Below are 19,013 nucleotides of genomic sequence, written 5' to 3' on the forward strand. Positions count from 1 at the left end.
TACTCTTATCATATGAAATTCATTAAAAACCAACAGGGAAAGTGAAAATCCTTTATATTGGCCAAGACGCAGGCCCAAGAAATCAACCATAAAGATTTCACCACCAAAGTCACATAAGAAACCCTGTGTCAGGAACCTTCAGGCGCCAGTGCCAGTGCCAAATTCCACTACCCTGAGCTCTGCTGCTGCTTTGACAATTTGCAGACAATAACTAAAAATAACCAGCAGTACCAGTAATTGCATACTCTATTGTAAGCTATGTGCATGTTTCAGTGCTTGGTTCTGGAACTTTCCTTTTCCGTTTCTAAGCATTGCTTTATGGGAAAGCAGGGGGCATACCTGGACACTACAGCGAAGAATAGACACTGCAGAACCCCAAACAAACAATGGATCTAGTCTAGTGTCATGGTAATATATTGTGGAGGGTTATAAAAAATTTAATTATATCAAGATTGTTAATATTTATAGGCTCTATATCAAAATCAAATGTGCCACAGTCAACAACAAAAATGTAATTTGCTGTTTTCCCAGTGCTGTTTAGGCAATAGGAAAAACAATTTATGGGTTGCATGAGCCACTTTTTGGATATGACTGTACCTTTAATCTGCACTGTATATGATTTATTACTGTACCTTTCCTGGACAGGATTCCTTTAGTTTCTTAATGTAGTGTTTTGCAGTCCACCACGATGCAGTTACAGAAAGTTACAGTAAGAGAAAGCTAATAAAAAGTGTAAAATGTGGTCATAGCTAGCATATGTTATTACCTCTTCATTCACTCTCTGTATGAGGCTTTCTGATAAAGGCTCCTCTCTGCAAATTCTAACACCAAGGAGAGATCTGCATCAGTGACAGGTTGCTGATTAATCTCCTGACAGCTACCCTTGCTCAACATCTGCTGTTGAAGTTTCCGACTTCATGTCTGACTGCAGGCACCTGAATCACTGCTGCTGTGCGTCTGATATGTACTTGTTTCTAGCATTCAGTATATGGAGACAGACTGCCCTAGGCTGGAAAAAAGCCAGCCACACCTCATGTCAGTCTGAAAGGGATATGCTTTGAACCATACTTTTAACTGTTTGCTACAAAAACCATTTAATACGGACAAGGTATATTTCTGCATTTGTCATCCTTATGAATAACGTAAGACGGCTACCTGGACACTAAATAAACAAATTTAAAAAAAGATGGGCATTAAGGTTTTCTAACACTAAAAAATGCACATTGCAAAAGCTTAAAAATGTATGATCTAAAGAAAACAAGGAACAAACCATTAACACATACTGTATACTACTGTAAATAGCTATTCATTTGTCTTTGATCATTTTTGGGGGTATATACTGACATGAGTGAGAGGGAACATATGTTTGTACAGCTAATGTAGATAGATTTTAATCACAAATGCTATGTTTTGCATTCACACACAGGGCTACCCTTCATCAGCAACATAAAGATATCTCAAATGACTTCCTGTGTCCAAAGAAATTCAAACCAAGTCAAAAGTAGCCCCAGATAGCACATCCATACAAGAAAAGTAATCTGAGATTGCAATTAAATTGCAAGACATAGGGCTCTTTCACACGGGCTTTCCGTGTGAGAGCTCCGCTGCGGTCCTTTTTTTTTTTTTTTTTTCACGGAGCGGATGACATTTCTGTCATCTGCTCCGTAGGTCCGCATATCATCCCATCCGTTTGCGGATGATATGCGGACCTAATGTAAGTCCTTGGGGATTGCGGATGTCAGCGGATGACACCGCTGAGATCCGATTTTCCTTCCTTTCCGTTTTTTGAACGGAGGAAAAATAGGGTTCTGTTCCGTTCCAAAAAACGGAACAGAACTGAAAGGAAGGAAATCGGATGTCAGCGGATGGTATTCCGCTGACATCCGCAATGCCATTGACTTACATTATGTCCGCAAATCATCCGCAAAAAAATAGGATGATTTGCGGACATACGGAAAGCCCATGTGAAAGAGCCCATAAAAAAGCTTTTAGGAACTCTTGGATAAAGAAACATTTCATAGCTCACCCAAAGCACGCATACCACTCTGCTTCGTTACATTTTGAGACCCTCTACTTCACTATGACTATAACAGATCTTCAACAACTCTATGGACGCAGAAGTGTTACTTATTGCTGTTTGCATATGCTTCCATAGAGAACTAAGCAGAAGGTAAGTTGTAAAGGTAGATATTGTGGTCGCAGAGGAGAGGAGAGTGAAGCAAGATCGATTCAAATTATATTGCAAACCAGCAGTCTCCAAACTTCGGCCCTTTGCTTACCTTTACCTGGCTCTTGGGGCACTATTCCATTTAATGACACCAACAATGGGACACTATTCCTCCCACTGACACCAACAATAGGGCACTATTCCTTCCACTGACACCAACGATAGGGCACCATTCCTTCCACTGACACCAAAAATGGGGCACCATTCCTTTCATAGACACCAACGAAGGAGTAGAATTCCTTCCACTGACACCAACGATGGAGCAGAATTCCTTCCATTGACATCAATGGTGGGGCAGAATTCCTTCCATTGACATCAATGATGGGGCAGAATTCCTTCCATTGACATCAATGATGGGGCAGAATTCCTTCCATTGACATCAATGATGGGGCAGAATTCCTTCCATTGACATCAATGATGGGGCAGAATTCCTTCCATTGACGTCAACGATGGAGCAGAATTCCTTCCATTGACATCAAGGATGGGGCAGAATTCCTTCCACTGACACCAACGATGGAGCAGAATTCCTTCCACTGACACCAATGATGGGGCAGAATTCCTTCCACTGACATCAATGATGGGGCAGAATACCTTCCATTGACATCAACGATGGGGTACTTTCCTTCCATTGACATCAACGATGGGGTACTATTCTTCCCACTGACACCAAAGAAAGGGCTTTTGTCCTCTATTTAGAAGGTTTGGAGACCCCTGGTGTAAACTAATATATTTCTTGCAATCAAACTTTTGTTGTTGTCTAATAAAAAATGGAAAGAGGGTCAGAGAAGATACTGTAGCGGGCCCCCGTACCATTGCATCCATGGTATTGGATTTTTTCCTGCATTTTTATCTACTTTGCCAGTACACAGTTTAATCATCAGCACTTGGAATAAAGAATGTCTGCCCACACACACACATCTCATTAAATCATATGCCAAAATTCTAACTGGGTAAATAAATCAAATGAAAGATGACAACATTCACTGTGTTTCAATGGAACCATAATTAACATAATTTGCTTAATTCCAGTAAGCAGAATGTTTACTCACTGAGGCATTGTTCCAGGCTTTGGTTTGTAAGTAAAGTCCTCACTGTCAGAGTCAGAAGAACTGGCACCTGAAATGATAACAAGGGACATTACATACTTTTCCACACAATCATAATAGAAGCCTCATATATGAAGTGTCTCTTTATAGGACTTTCTGTACCTCTCTTTTACCACCCTGTCAGAATTGCCCTTTTCATGTTGTTAGGGCACTGCTTGGTTGCTGGAAAGGAATTACAGACTGTTCTTCCACCAGACACTTTATATGGGAGGCCTCGTGTTTGAAAAGAAGTAGCATTCTGAAAGTGTATTTTCACTTTTACAGCTACATTGGGAGAACACCTACTTTGCATTTGTTACATATTCACATAACTTAAACAAATATTTAAAAAGTACTGCTCACCATTTTAGATACTTTTTCTAAAAATTCCAGCACTGAAAAATCCTAAATTTGTTTAAAAGTGGAGCTGTGCTTGCCATAACTAAACCTTTCTGTACTTTGCTGGCAGATCTCATTATCAGCTGCAAACTAGATTTGAACACTATCTGTGTCCTAAAAAAGGGTTAAAGTTTTAGAAGCTTGCCATCTGCATTGATTGCTTGCAATCTGTCATGATACCTTCTCTTAAGAAACATCTAATTTAAGGCTGTGTGAATGGGAACACATTAGAAACACTAAGTGGCAAAATTGAAAAAAACATTTTAATTATCATGGAAAACTAAAAGGATAGAACACAGTAATCCAAACCCAAGTATAAGTAATAAGTCTACAGCATAACAATACAACTTCATCAATCTTCCATTTGTTTGAATCTTGTTCTATATGCTTATCTCTGAATACAAAAAATACATCTCCCATGGGACTTTATGGCAGCCAGAAAATATTGGAACAACATGATGAAAAGAAAAAACATTTCTTTATACAGAAGGTTAAATATACGTCCATACATAAAAATCTCTGGTCTTAACAGTATAGAGAATAATCTGATTGTCTTCCAACTAGGAGTAACAGTGATATACATCATACAGTACACTTAACAATATTGGTTTCCCCCGATTCTTCCCAATTTCTTTCAATTAAGAGAAATCTTCCTCAGGGGTTATCAGGTGGATCAAATATATATAGATAGACCAGGTTGGAGAAACAGATAATTGCTTCAACACATCCAGAGGGGAATCACAAGTCAGGGCAATATGGCCAGAGACCCACACAGGGATCGGGGGGGGGGGGGGGGTCAGTCACATAGGGCAAGTCCACCATGAGCTGGCTGCCCACCTGGGTCTAAGAGACAATGTTCAGGTATATAAGATGGCAAAGATAGATTGAATGATAAAAAGTCCCACTTGGATTCTGTATAGTAAAAACCAAAATGATACGGCCTGGGCAATTATCTGTTTCTCCAACCTGGTCTATCTATATATATTTGATCCACCTGATATTCCCTGATGAAGATTTCTCTCATTTGAGAGAAATATGGCCAAAAAAAAAAAAAAAATTGGCAATCATTTTGGCTGGATCTTAATGTACTGGTTGTAATTTACTCCATGGATAGCCCTGTAGACCCCCACCCACCTGACATCTTTTGCTTGAAAAATTATAGAAGCCAGGCAGAAAATCGTTAATCTGAACAGCAGCTGCATTCAATTAGAATACAATAAAGCAAAAAATTCTGTTTAGCATGGGTAGAGAAATCTGTAATTTTTTTACCTGTGGGCTCAATGAAAAAAAAAACAATGAGTATGGCCACTTTTTTAATCCGATACATGTTGTCAAGTAGATAAAAAAGAGAGAAAGGAGGCGCAAACACCTAGTGCATTACCCGTGGTACACTGTTAATAATTTTAATAAAATGCCAAATGCATACTCACAGACATGAAGATATTAAAAGCGTGTTACAAGCATCCACCATCAGCCCTGACTTTAAGGACATGTTAATGTTTATGCATGGTGGATGCTTGTAACACGCTTTTATTATCTTCATGTCTGTGAGTATGCATTTGGCATTTTATTAAAATTATTAACCACTTGCCGACCGCCGCACGACTATCTACGTCGGCGGTCAGCCCCTCACAGGCAAAGTGACGTAGGGGTACGTCACTAGCTTGTGAGGGTCTAGGGAGCGAGCGCGCGCCGCCGGAGGCGCGCTCCCGCGTGGTCACGCACCCCCCCGCGCGTGTGACCGGCGGACCAGATGTCCGCCGGTCACTCTGCGATCGGCGGGGGAGAGGGAGAAAGTCAGGCGGCTTGTGTAAACAAGCTGCCTGTCATTCTCCCGTGTGTATGAAGGATGATCATACGGTTCTACTATGTAGAACCGTTGATCACTCTTCATACATCTGAAGCCACAGCCAATCACAGTAGAAAGCACGCCCCTAGGGACACACATAGCCCCTCCCTTTAAAAAAAAAAGTTAACCCCTTCCCTGCCAGTGTCATTTTTACAGTAACAGTGCATATGTATAGCACTGATTACTGTAGAAATGTCACTGGCAACCCCAAAAGTGGCAAAAATGTCAGTCAAGGGTCCGATCTGTCCGCCGCAATGTCGCAGTACCGCAAAAAAATCGCAGATCACCGCCATTACGCGTTAAAAAAAAAAACAACAAAAATGACAAAAATCTTTCCCTTTGTTAGTAAACGCGTTAACTTTTGCGCATTTTGCTTTTTGCAATTTTTTTTACCAAACATAGGTAGCATAAAACAAATTGGCCGAAAATGTTAAAAAATGTTGATTTTTACATTTTTTTGGGGGGGAATTTCATATAAAAAAATGTGAAAAATATTGCTATTTTTGCAAAATTTACGCTCTTTTTTTGTTTATAGCGCGTGATCAAAAAATCGCACAGGTGATCAAATACCACCAAAAGAAAGCTCTGTTTGTGGGAAAAAAAGGACGCCAAATTCGTTTAGATACAGCGTCGCACGACCGCACAATTGTCCGTTAAAGTCACGCAGTGCCGAATCGCAAAATACCCCCTGGTCAGGAAGGGGGTAAAATCTTCCGGGGCTTAAGTGGTTAACAGTGTACCACGGGTAATGCACTAGGTGTTTGCGCCTCCTTTCTCTCTTTTTTATGTACCCATGTTGGAGTTCCCTGCCTGAGGAGAGCAGCACGCCAGTCTTCCCCTTCGGAGTGAGCGCTTGGCTGAATTTTTTTATTTTTATGTTGTCAAGTAGACCTTGCAGAGAGAAAAGTTGGCCTACAAGACAACACTGTGCAACATGACTACAGAGAAAGCAACGCCTACCTACATATGTAATCAGCAAATATGGCTGACATGTATATATTTAATTACAAACTATATGTAATACAATTAGAACAATCTATATTAATCTAAACTCTTTTACAGGTACATAAAAATAAATAAAAATACTAGATTTCCTCTTTAATATTATCTATTTGTTAAATTATATTTTAAATTACTTCGCAGATTTTTTTTGCATAAAAACTGAGGAGAAGAAAATGTGTATTGTCCACCAGCAGATAATCTGATCCTTTCTTTAATTTTCTAAGCTGTATGAGAAAAATATAGATTGGAAGCTCTAACGAGCAGGGCCCTCTACTTCCTCTTGTACCAAATTGTATTGTAACTGTAATGTCTGCCTTAGTTTTGTAAAGCGCTGCGCAAACTGTTGGCGCTTTATAGATCATGTATTTTAATAATAATAATATACCTGGAATCAAACTGTTTTCTATGGACAAAGCAGACTGCTCATTTGTTTTAAGACCTTGGTATTATTTACAGAAAAAAATGAATATAATTGGGTAAAACTACGCACAAAGTTTTCATTCAGAGTGCCCACAGAGAAACTGCAATGAGCTGATGAGCACATAAAACATTACCTTCTACAAACACTTCAGCTGAAGATGTGTCAGAGCCGAGCCAATTGGATGCCGTACAAGTATAGCGCCCAGTGTCGTCCTCGAAGGCCTCAGCAATGACAAGCACTTGAAAACCGTCGCTCTCTGAGGAGATGTTAATGTCAGGTGAGTTATGCAGCTCTCTTCCTTCGCAGAACCACCTGGAGATATACAAGCATCTCAGTTATTTAAAGTCCATGTGAGGGGGGAGGAGAGCCTAAGACGGCGGGTAAAGGCACACACAAGTGAGAGAAATTTCGTAACAGAGAAACTAGTAGACTATGACAGATAGGCACTGAGTCATTAACCTGATGGATTCAAGAGAAAAAGATTTGAGCTCTATCAATGCTTTGTACTTTAATTAGAAATAAACTTTACAGACAGGACAAATTAAGGTTTTAAATGTGTCTATATGAGGAGAGGCAGATTAATGAGCCCTGGCATATGGTATCTTCTGGGATGATCTACACAACTTTGCTATCTAGGCTTCAGCAAGAAATGTGTACATTATTATAATAGCACCCCGGAAACGAATATAGTCCACTTTACAAGCACTGGAACCCACAGAAATGAATGAGTTGCAGTAAAGCTCCCAGGAAGAGCATTTTAATACTGTATAACATATGGACAATAGACAGGAAATATTTGTTTTATTTTCTATTCAAGAAAGAAACAAGAACAGAGGCGTAACTAGAACCTTCAAGGCCCCTGTGCAAGAAACCATGAAGGGCCCCCCTGGACCCCTGGCTGGGGCCCTTCCCTTCAAGCCTGGGGCTCTTCCCACTGATCCCGGGGCCCTTTACTCTCTTTGCGAGGCCCTTTATTATGGTCCCACAGCGGGACCCGTTCACAAGTTCTGCAGTGGGCCCCCTTTCTGCCATCTTAGGGCCTCTCCACGGTGGTGGAATTCCAGGGCCCGGTTGCAAGTGTGACCTTTGCAATCCTGGAAGTTCACCCACTGGTGTCAGTAGTTTTTATTTTTTGGTATTTTAATTGTATTATTTTTTTATAATTTTATTTTATATTTTACAATGTCACTGACTACGACCCTGTCCATTCAGAAAAGGAAGGAGCTGATAAATTACATATTTACCGACCCCTTCCTGGTTCTCTATTGTGACACATTCCCTGCAGCAGCTGGCACGAGAGGAGTGGGAGCATAGTGGGGGGGGGGGGGGGCAGCACAGTGCGGGGGGGGGGGGGACCAGGGAAGCACACAGGGGCCCAGAGACAGCAGAACACAAGTGAACTGGATAGGAGGAGTGGTGGGGGCAGCATACAGAGGACAGTGATTTCTCTAAATGCTGCACCCGCCACCCCTCCTATGCAGGTGTACAGGAGAGCCGCACAGGCCCCCTGGAGCATGGGGCCCGGTTGCAATTGCAACCCCTGCAACCCCTGTAGTTACGCCTCTGGCTAGTAACAATCGCAAGTGAATCCGGCAGGCTGGTTGTACCCAAGTTGATTGATCAATCAACTTGCTACATTCAGCCTGCCCACACAAGGTTCGAATCCCGACTGGTTCCTGCTGAACCGACTGAGATTCAAACCGTCTATGGCCAGCCTAACCCTTTAGGAATATCTCATTAAAAATTACATTTTGCAGAAGATGCTTACAATCTTACATCTTTGTGCAGATTTCTGGGAAAATCAGTAAGCCAATCACACAGGCAAGAAATGACATTTCTGGGGGTGTTCTGTACATTATCTGTGTACAGAATATCTCCAGGTTGCCATATTGCATTGAATTGCATTGCACTGAATGCCATATTGCATTAAGAAACTTACAGAACTGCATGCTTGGTGGATAATGAAGGAGAAGCAACACAATGGTGAGTCATTTCTGCTCACTCTGCTCTCCAGTCTACAAGTGCTGCCACTCCCTGTCACAGTCTTAAAGTGATTGTAAAGTCTCGTTTAAAAAAAATAATAATAATAATAACAAACATGTTATACTTACCTCCTCTGTTCAGTTGGTTTTGCACAGAGCAGCCCGGATCCTCCTCTTCTCGGGTCCCTCGTTCCTGCTTCTAGCTCCTCCCTCCTATCGAGTGTCCCCACAGCAAGCAGCTTGCTATGGAGGCAGCCGAGCCGAGCTGGAGCTTGGTGTGTCCATTCAGACACGGGGCTGCCATACGGCCCCACCCCCTCTCTGTCTCCTGATTGGCTCACTGACTTTGATTGACAGCCATGGGAGCCAATGGCGCCATGGCTGTATGTCAGCCAATTAGGAGGGAGAGTCGCAGGACAGCTGAGGGACTCGTGGACATTGCTAGAACAGAGAGGGAGCTCAGGAAAGTATTAGGGGGTCCTGGGGAGGCTGCTACAGTCAGAAGGCTTTTTATCTTAATGCATAGAATGCATTAAGATAAAAAACCTTCCTGACTTTACAACTCCCTAATGCTGCAGATCAGAAGGGGTTGATATCAAGACCGAGGTAGTTATGCAGGATAGTTATGCATGATGTATGTAAAATGTCACTGTTTTTAAATAATTCATAATTACATTAAAGAGGAATTCCAGGTATGGCATTTTATGCATAGTTACACTAGTTAAGCCTGAACCAATGTATCCATGTATATACCATAGCTGGTCAAAGTCCCTGGAAGCTGGATGTCTCTGTAAGAGACACTGCTACTTCTGTAATCTCCACCTGCTTCTGGGCACCATGCCAAGGTGCTGCTCTGCTGCATTCTAAACACAGAAGATAAGCCTGTTAGCACAGACGACATTCAGAGAATGCTTTGCATTTTCAGAGTGTTCTCTGATTGGATGAGTTAGAGAGCATGATGTCACTGCCCAACCTCTACACCTTGTACGATCAGAGAAAGCTTTGCGCTCATTTAGAAAATGGAAAGCATTCTCTGAATGGTGCCCCTGCTGAGCGGCTGACCTCCTGTGTTTGGAATGCAGCAGGCAAGCCACTCAGCAAGGGATCCGATCTGGAAGTATGTGTTGATCACTGGAGTAGCGATGTCTATTATAGTGATTTCCAGCTTACAGAAGCATTAGCCAGGTATGGTATATATGAGGTGTGACAGACCAGTTGACTCCGTTTTTATAGATAAGTAGAAGAAATAACATGTGTGCATTGTGCTGTTGATGTAAAATGAGTGACATGAATCTGGAGCACCAGATTAACATCAAATTTTTCATGAAAATTGGAAAAAGTGCAAGTGCAACAATACCTCTGTTACAACAGGTTTATGGTGAACATTCCACAAAGAAATAAAGTGTTTTTAAATGGTACTCTCCTCTATGTTATCTAATCTGTCCATGTACACGGAGTTGTTTATAGTCGTTTAGAGGCAGTTGAGTTTAGTGGCATTTTTTTAAAAGGAACAAATTGCGTTCAGACGGAAGTCTATTGCCATTTGAAGCGCCAAATGCATGCAACAGCGTGCAAACGCGTCTAAATGCGGTACCTTGCATTTATAAGCATTTTGTTTATAGGTGTTTTCAATAGGGATACATTTCTGCCCATTTTACAATGTAAAAACACTTCTAAACGCAAATGCTGCTAACACTGTCCGCTTCACATCCCCCCACAGCACTGTGCCCTTCACATCCCCCCACAGCACTGCTCCTTTCACATCCCCCCCACAGCACTGCCTTTTCACATCCCCCCTCCACAGCACTGTCCCCTTTCACATCCCCCCCCCCCCACAGCACTGCCCCATTCACATCCCCTCCACAGCACTGCCCCTTTCACATCCCCTCCACAGCACTGCCCCTTTCACATCCCCTCCACAGCACTGCCCCTTTCACATCCCCTCCACAGCACTGCCCCTTTCACATACTCCCCACAACATTGTCCCCCTTCACCCCCCCCAGCACTGCCCCATTTACATGACCCTGCTCCCCATCCTTCACAAGTTCACAGTCATGTCCTTTCCTTCCTGCACTCCCCTACAGAGCCAGGACAATCCTGAACTAAAGGCAGAGACACAGCAGCACTGGATGGGGCACGGGAGCTACCGAGCTGCTTTCATATTAGCAAGCTGGTGATTGGTTGCTAGGACCGCCTCCTAGCAGCCAATCACCTCCTGGTTAATGTGAAAAGTTAATTCAGGCAGCTGCCTCAGTGCTGATCCCACCCCCAGTCCAGAATTGTCCCGTCCGTCTTATGAGATCGCAGTTGTGCGATCTCTGCTGTTTCCGATCTTCCAGAAACAGCAGATAGCGGCGGCCATCTTTGATGTGGCAAAATACCGCGGAACTCCAATTTTGTTCTCATGGAACCCTAGGGTTCCGTGGAACACCAATTGGGATATTCTTCTATATATACATCATAAATTTCATGAATTACCAAAATGCTGTAGTGCATAAGTTCTATAGTGCATAGAAGAAAGTGCAATTGTTCCACACATTTACTGATTTTCAAAAATGGTGTAAACACATATGAATGTCCATGAACAATAAAGGTTTAAAGTCAATCCATTAACCTCCCACTGATGCGGTGATTCAAAGATCAGACCTCCAAGTAAAAAAACACCACCATCATCAACATGCTAACCAAGTGGTTACCCTCCACATTATAAGAGGTTACCACCCTCCCAAACACAGCAGGTCGGCTTCAGATGGAATTCAAATGGATGGCACCAAAATTCACCCGTTGCTATTCACAGTCTCAAGTCCGGGAAAAATGTGTTACTCAAAAATAAAAGAACCACAGACCATGACCCAAAATCTTCCACACAGAGGGGTTGATTTACTAAAGGCAAAAAGGCAGTGCACTTTGTAAAGTGCAGTTGCCCTCTGCAAGTGCAGTTGTTCTACAGCTTAGTGAATGAGGTATTGTTATTATTATACAGGATTTATATAGCGCCAACAGTTTGCGCAGCACTTTACAATATAAAGGGAGACAATACAGCAACAATGCAATTTAATACCAGAGGGTTAGGAGGGCCCTGCCCCTGCCTGCTTACCATCTAATAGGGAGGGGATGGTGTAACTGTGAGGGATGAACTAATGAGGGAAGTACAAGATTCAGTTGTTAGCTGAAGGCAGGATAGGCCTCCCTGTAGAGATGAGTTTTCAGGGACTGCCTAAAAGTGGACAGAGTAGGAGATAATGGGAAGATTGGGGTAGTGAGTTTCAAAGGATGGGAGAGGCTCTAGAGAAGTCCTGGAGACGAACATAGGAGGTAAGACTTCACTTTGCAAAGACTACCCAATCACGTGCAAAGAAAATAAAAAAACAACAATTTTGCTTTCACATGATTGGATGATGGAAGTAAGCAGAGCTTCTGGTCATTTACTAAGCTCTGGAGCAACTGCTCTTGCAGAGTGCAACTTTTTCCCTTTGGGAAATCAACCCCAATGTGTTTTTTTGTACTATAATATAAAGGTACTCACAAGCATAAAAGAATACAGGCATGTAAAATAGCGACAGCCACCCGGTGGAGGCGTGTGCGATGATGTCACCAAACAGGCTCCACCCAACGTGTTTCGTAGCAACCCACATCTTCAGGGGACTGGTTTACAATATATAGAACATACATATTAATGGTAAAGATATATTACAAAACGACTCTGACCAACATTTAGATGACAAAGTGCAAGAAGTACCTGTGCTCCATATGCTGTGAACATCTTCCTGTAATTCTACTTTGACAAACATGTTGCTTGTTTTCTGGCCACACTGTGCTTGATATACTTGTCACAGGAACCAAAACTAGATCGTTTTAATCTACGTCAGTCACAGCTATAGCTCAGAGAATATTTTCTCTTTGCCGCAGTGGAACAGAGATCAATAATCACTCTGGAGGAACAGGGGAGTAACTGACAGAAAGTTTCTGAAGAAGCCCTTTCTGAAGATGCACAACATTGGATTATACGTGTGATGGGTGGAGCCTCTGTGCATCATACCCTTTGATTACTCATAGAGAGTGATGGAGCTGTTTTGCTCCCTGGGTTAGCAGAGTCATTCATGTGGTGGCATTTTTTTTCTCATGTTTATAAAATAATTGATGCATGTGAGTATCTTTATACCTGAATCTTTTATTAAAAAACTGTCAGTAAGAACTATTAGAGGTTTCATTGTTCATGTGACTTGGATGAAGCACCCCTGTGAGGTTCTTTCCCTGTGGGAGTTCTGTGGAGCAGACCATGGTTTTTTGATCCCAGGAGGGAATACAGGGGTTTGCTGACCTCTGACCTCTGTGTAACTTTGAGGTCAATATCACAAGATGAGCAGTCCAGACTGATGTGGGAGGGAAGTGTACCACCTGAGGATTGTTTTCTTCACAGGTTTCTGCATACATTGTGCATTCTACTTTGAGTGCTTACATGGATTGTACAGTGATTTTGTCTTTTAGTCTCACCGAATGCACAAAAGAGTTTGTTCACATTGGGGCACAGATCATTATTGCACCATGATTTTGCACTTTATATTTACACCAGATACACTATATTACCAAAAGTATTAGGACGCCTGCCTTTACATACACGTGAACTTTAACCACTTAAGCCCCGGAGGATTTGGCTGCTCAAAGACCAGGGCCTATTTTGCGATTCGGCACTGTGTGACTTTAACAGACAATTACGCCGTTGTGCGACACTGTACCCAAACAAAATTGACGTCCTTTTTTTCCCACAAACAGAGCTTTCTTTTGATGGTATTAGATCACCTGTGCGATTTTTACTTTTTGCGCTATAAACAAAAAAACAGCGACAATTCTGAAAAAATAACAATATTTTTCACATTTTTTTTATGAAATTCCCCAAAAAAATGTAAAAATCAAAATTTTTTAACATTTTAGGCCAATTTGTTTTCTGCTACATATTTTTAGTGAAAAAAATCGTAATAAGCGTATTTTGATTGGTCTGCGCAAAAGTTATTGCGTTTACTAACTACGGGAAAGATTTATGTCATTTTTATTGTTTTTTTTTTTAACTAGTAATGACGGCAATCTGCAATTTTTTTTGTGGGACTGCGACATTGCAGCGGACAGATCGGACCCTTGACTGACATTTTTGACACTTCTGGGGGTACCGGTGACATTACTACAGTAATCAGTGCTATAAATATGTGTAATAATGACACTGGCAGGGAAGGGGTTAACTTTATTGGTAAACAGTGGGTTAAATATATCCCTAGGGGCATGATTCTAACTGTGGGGGTGTGTGGCCTGTGATGTAACCGCAGAGACATACGATCCTACATAGCAGGATGGTACAGTCTCTGCAGTTAAATCAGGGAGAATGACAGGTGGCTTTGTTTACATTAGCAACCTGCCTTTCTCCCTCTCCAGCGAGTTTGCGAGTGGTCGGCGGACATAGGGGATGTTAATGAACGAGCGGGGGCGGGAGCGCGCCTCCGGTGGCACGCGCTCATCCCCTAGAGGCTCGTAGGCGAGCGACGCACCCCTACGTCACTTTGCTCAGTAGGGGCTGACAGCCGCTGTAAATAGTCGTGTGGCGGTTGGCAAGTGGTTAATAGCATCCCAGTCTTAGTCTGTAGGATTCAATATTGAGTTGGCCCACCCTTTTCAGCTATAACAGCTTCAACTCTTCTGAAAAGGCTGTCCACAAGGTTTAGTAGTGTGTCTATGGGAATGTTTGACCATTCTTCCAGAAGCACATTTGTGAGGTCAGCCACTGATGTTGGACAAGAAGGCCTGGCTCACAGTCTCAGTTCTAATTCATCCCAAAGGTGTTCTATCGGATTGAGATCAGGTCTCTGTGCAGGCTAGTCAAGTTCCTCCACCCCAAATTCGGTCATCCATATCTTTATGGACCTTGCTTTGTGCACTGGTGTGCAGTGACGTTTGAACAGGAAGGGGCCATCCCCAAACTGTTCCCACAAAGTAGCATGAAATTGTTCAAAATGTTTGGGAAAGCTGATGCTTTAAGAGTTCCCTTCACTGGAACAAAGGGGCCAAGCCCAACCCTTGAAAAACGACTGTACACCATAATCCCCTCTCTACCAAATGATTTGGACCAGTGCACAAAGCAAGGCCCATAAAGACATGGATGAGCGAATTTGGGGTGGAGGAACTTGACTGACCTCAAACTGATAGAACACCTTTGGGATGAATTAGAGCCCATGCTGTGAGCCAGGCTGTCTTGTCCAACAGAAACTGATCTCACAAATGCGCTTCTAGAAGAATGGTCAAACATATCCATAGACACACTCCTAAACCTTGTGGACAGCCTTTCCAGAAGAGTTGAAGCTGTTATAGCTGCAAAGGGTGGGCCAACTCAATATTGAACTCTACGGACTAAGACTGGGATGCCATTAAAGTTCATGTGCGTATAAAGGCAGGTGTCCCAAAACTTTTTAAATTTTAGTGTATATTGATTGTACTTTTATATATGATTATTTGTTTTTTGTAAATATGGAATGATAGCACTACACTAATTAATGAGTACTGACATGAAAATCCCATTAGTATCAAGTTCCACTTTCCACTTTCTGTGCTGAGAAATGTGACATCTCCCTAAAAACAGTTTTAGTTGTAGGCTGTTATTATTGAAAGCATATTAAGGGCTTTTATTTTGGGGGGGGGGGGGGGGGAATTCTTACTTGCTTCATACATCCTCTCTAAAACAGTTATCATTATTGAAAAATGATTATAGATAACAATGAGAACTCTATAGCTATTCTTATTTTATGCAAAATTATTGTTGGTTAATGTGACCATACGTGACTCTCTGTACCTTTGTTAAAATCTTTCTAATCAAAATGAAAGTGAAAGTGTATTGAGTGCCAGTTCGCACTAGTGCGATGCCAGACAACGCATGTGATTCGCACCACATTGCTGTGCAGATCACATGCGATGTCTGTGTGATGCGATTTCAGCCATACAAAATGTATGCATGTATGCACCGCATTCGCACCAAAATGGTGCAGGACCCTTTTTTTGGTTCGCGCTGGAATCAGATCACATGGGTGTTCACATGTATGCGATCCCATTCTTGCACCATTTCACAGTTTGCACTGCGATCTGCGAATTAATCTGGGGATGTCATTAACTTTACATTGACACCCCTAGCGATTCGCAGATCTGAGTGTGAACCAGTGTGCGATGCGGGAAACGGCACTGATTCGCAGGGTTTCCCACATCGCTTCAGTGTGAACCAGGACTGAAAGTCAAAAAGTGATGGTAGATCTCCCTGACAGGACACAGACAGCAACAAAATAAGGAAACAAAAAACTGACAGGGCCTACCCCTTCATTACTTAAAAAAAAGCTTTAGATTTTGTTTTTATATTTGCTTGAAGTTTAGCATTAAATAATAAAAGTAAAACCTTAGGAAATAAACGCCACTGACATAAACATATTTCTGAATGTTTTTTTTACTTTTCCTATTTCATGTTACACAACACATTGAGTAAGGTTTTGCCATATTGAGGATGACTGTTGTCACTAGAATGTAAATAAGTCACTGCTGATTTGGTTCCGTGCCAATAAACATAGCCGCAATGTCAATATATTAGAAAACAAAATGGCTGGTCAAGCAGGATTAGCTAACTAAAAATAAATAAAAGAAATTCTTAATGCTATTTGTTACATGGAACAGGAGATGGCACGACTCACTTCTTTTTAAAGATGCAAGCTTTGGGCTGTTAAATTTACCTGAACTTTGCAACCTAGTAAGTTGCTAATGAATGAACAAGCTTACAACCACCGATGTCTGGAAACTGAACTATTGTATTGTACTCTTGCTCAGAATTGTTGTGAATCCAGAATGAGAATGCCAAGACTTGAGTTTAGGACCTTCAAAACAGGTTAGTAATGTCAGCCTCTTATTTTTAGCATTGTAATGTTTCCTGGTTTCCTTTAAAACATAAGGTAAGATGCACTCACTGGTAAGTAAAAGATCAGTACATGTAAAAACCAGAGTATGAGGCCCTGTTGACACTAGTGTGATTTCTCCTGTATCTGCTGTTATACTGCAATGCATGGCAATTGAAACCACATAATTCTCTATGGTGCCCTTTTACATCAATGAAAGATGGTGCAGTGCTATTTTTGAATAGTACATTTTTGGCCACATAGACTTCAATGGGAGCCCATGAAAAGTACATAAAAAACACATGTACACGCATTTTTGGTGTGTTATTTGCAAGGTTTTGTGTTTAACAACCAACCTCCTCCTACAAAAAAAGCATCAAAACACCCGTAAAAGGGGACATGGCTTGGTGCGCGATGAGGATGGAGGCATAGTAAAGGAGCTCCTCGGCTTAAGCGACTCTAAGCACATTGTCCCTGATTCATAGGTACCACAAAATGGGCAGATTGACCCAGCACACTCCGCACAAACGGCAGCAATGTTCCTCCACCTCAGTGGCAAGAAACATCTCCAACATCTTCAAATCTCAAATCTCCTCACGAGGCAGCATGTCGGGAAGCAAGATGGCGCTGGCTCACAGAGATGAGGAGAACAGCGAGGAGTCTATCTCGGCATTGGAGGACACGGTAAGCAGAGAACCTTCTACAGACATACCCCCTGCTATTGAGGCTATGGCAACAATTGCAGCAGATATTAAATCAACCTTTTCAGCAGCAATAACAGACTTAAAAGCCGACATATTGGTTTTAACTGAACAAATATGCACAGCTTAACAGGCAGGCAAACAGAGAGAAAGGGCTATCAAAAGGCTTGAGCTGATCACTGGTACACACTCTCAACACTTTATTGATGTCAGTAGGCATCTAGAAGACCTAGATAGTCGAGGAAGACTTAACAACCTAAGGATAAGAAGGGTCCCAGAGTCAGTTACACCAGAGCAAATTCCACAGGCCCTGCAGAAAATATATAATACACTGGATACACTGGAACACCATGTGGATGCAACAATAGAAGTTGTGCATGCTCATAGAGCCCTTAGAAGTAAAGGCCCTGACACGGCTCCCCCTCATGCCATCATATGCTGTTTTCAGAACTTTGCTGTGAAAGAAGAAGTTGTTGCTAAGGCCCAACAAAGTTAGGGTATAACTTCCAATGATAACACAATTTTGATATTTAAAAACCTTAAAGAAAATAAGGGCTCTGTGTCCGCTGCTGGACGCTCTTAGGGAGAAAGACTTGAAATGTCAATGGCGCTTTCCTTTCGTGCTCACTGTCTCCCATAATGGGAAACAACACGTTCTGAGGTCACCGAATGGATTTCTGCGATGGCTTATAGATACCAATATTTATTAAATAATAAAGATAAGTGTCCAGGAGTCAACCGCACCACACCCTAGGACATTTTTAAATAGGAATGGTACAAGATTATAGGGTTTTAAAGGTGCCAAAGGAATAAAACAATACAGTCTTACTCTATCAATAGAGGGTATCTCAAGAAATTGAATGGATGTAAAACAACAATGGAGACACTCAGGCCTTGTAATGAAGGTGCTTTGGGCCAGACATCAGTGTACCACAAGGGACAAAGAAGCTCAGAATATCAAAAACCTATTGCCACCTATAAACCATGAAGCTTTCGGGCTGTAAAATATGATTTAGCCTTAAAAGGCAATGATATCATAGACATGTCTTCTCCTTGTATGATAAAGAGCCCTAAAGGCCTCAACAACCCCTAGAGTATCCCCTATTTATGTGTGTTCTCCTCCTTGGTAGTTGCAACATTGGACACACATATATAGGAGATGCTCTAGGGGTGGTCAAGGCCTTTAGGACTTTTTATCATCCTAGGAGAAGAGGAGTCTATGATATCATCACCTTTTTAAGGCTAAATCACCTTTTACAGCCCGAGGGCTTCATGGTTTATAGGTGGCAATAGATTTTTGAAATTCTGAGAAATTCTATGTCCCTTGTGGTACACTGATATCTGCCCCAAAGCTCCTTTTTACGAGGCCTGAGTGTCTCCATGTTGTTTTACATCCATTCAATTTCTTGAGATACCCTCTATTGATAGAGTAACACT

At 41.9% G+C, this 19,013-nt stretch overlaps 1 protein-coding gene across 2 annotated transcripts in view; it reads right to left on the reverse strand.

Moving 5' to 3' along the window:
* The window catches only part of PALLD (palladin, cytoskeletal associated protein), a 505,650-nt gene that overhangs the window by 256,666 nt on the left and 229,971 nt on the right, over positions 1 to 19,013 (reverse strand). For both annotated transcript variants that reach the window (XM_082252316.1, XM_082252317.1), the window contains 2 exons: positions 7,117 to 7,295; positions 3,277 to 3,343 (listed from right to left, as the gene is read on the reverse strand). In XM_082252316.1, coding sequence (XP_082108442.1) covers positions 3,277 to 3,343; positions 7,117 to 7,295 — 246 coding nt within the window. The remainder of the gene's footprint in view (positions 1 to 3,276; positions 3,344 to 7,116; positions 7,296 to 19,013) is intronic.

Source organism: Pelophylax lessonae (assembly GCF_965119305.1).
Source record: "Pelophylax lessonae genome assembly, chromosome: 1".
Taxonomy (NCBI): Eukaryota; Metazoa; Chordata; class Amphibia; order Anura; family Ranidae; genus Pelophylax; species Pelophylax lessonae.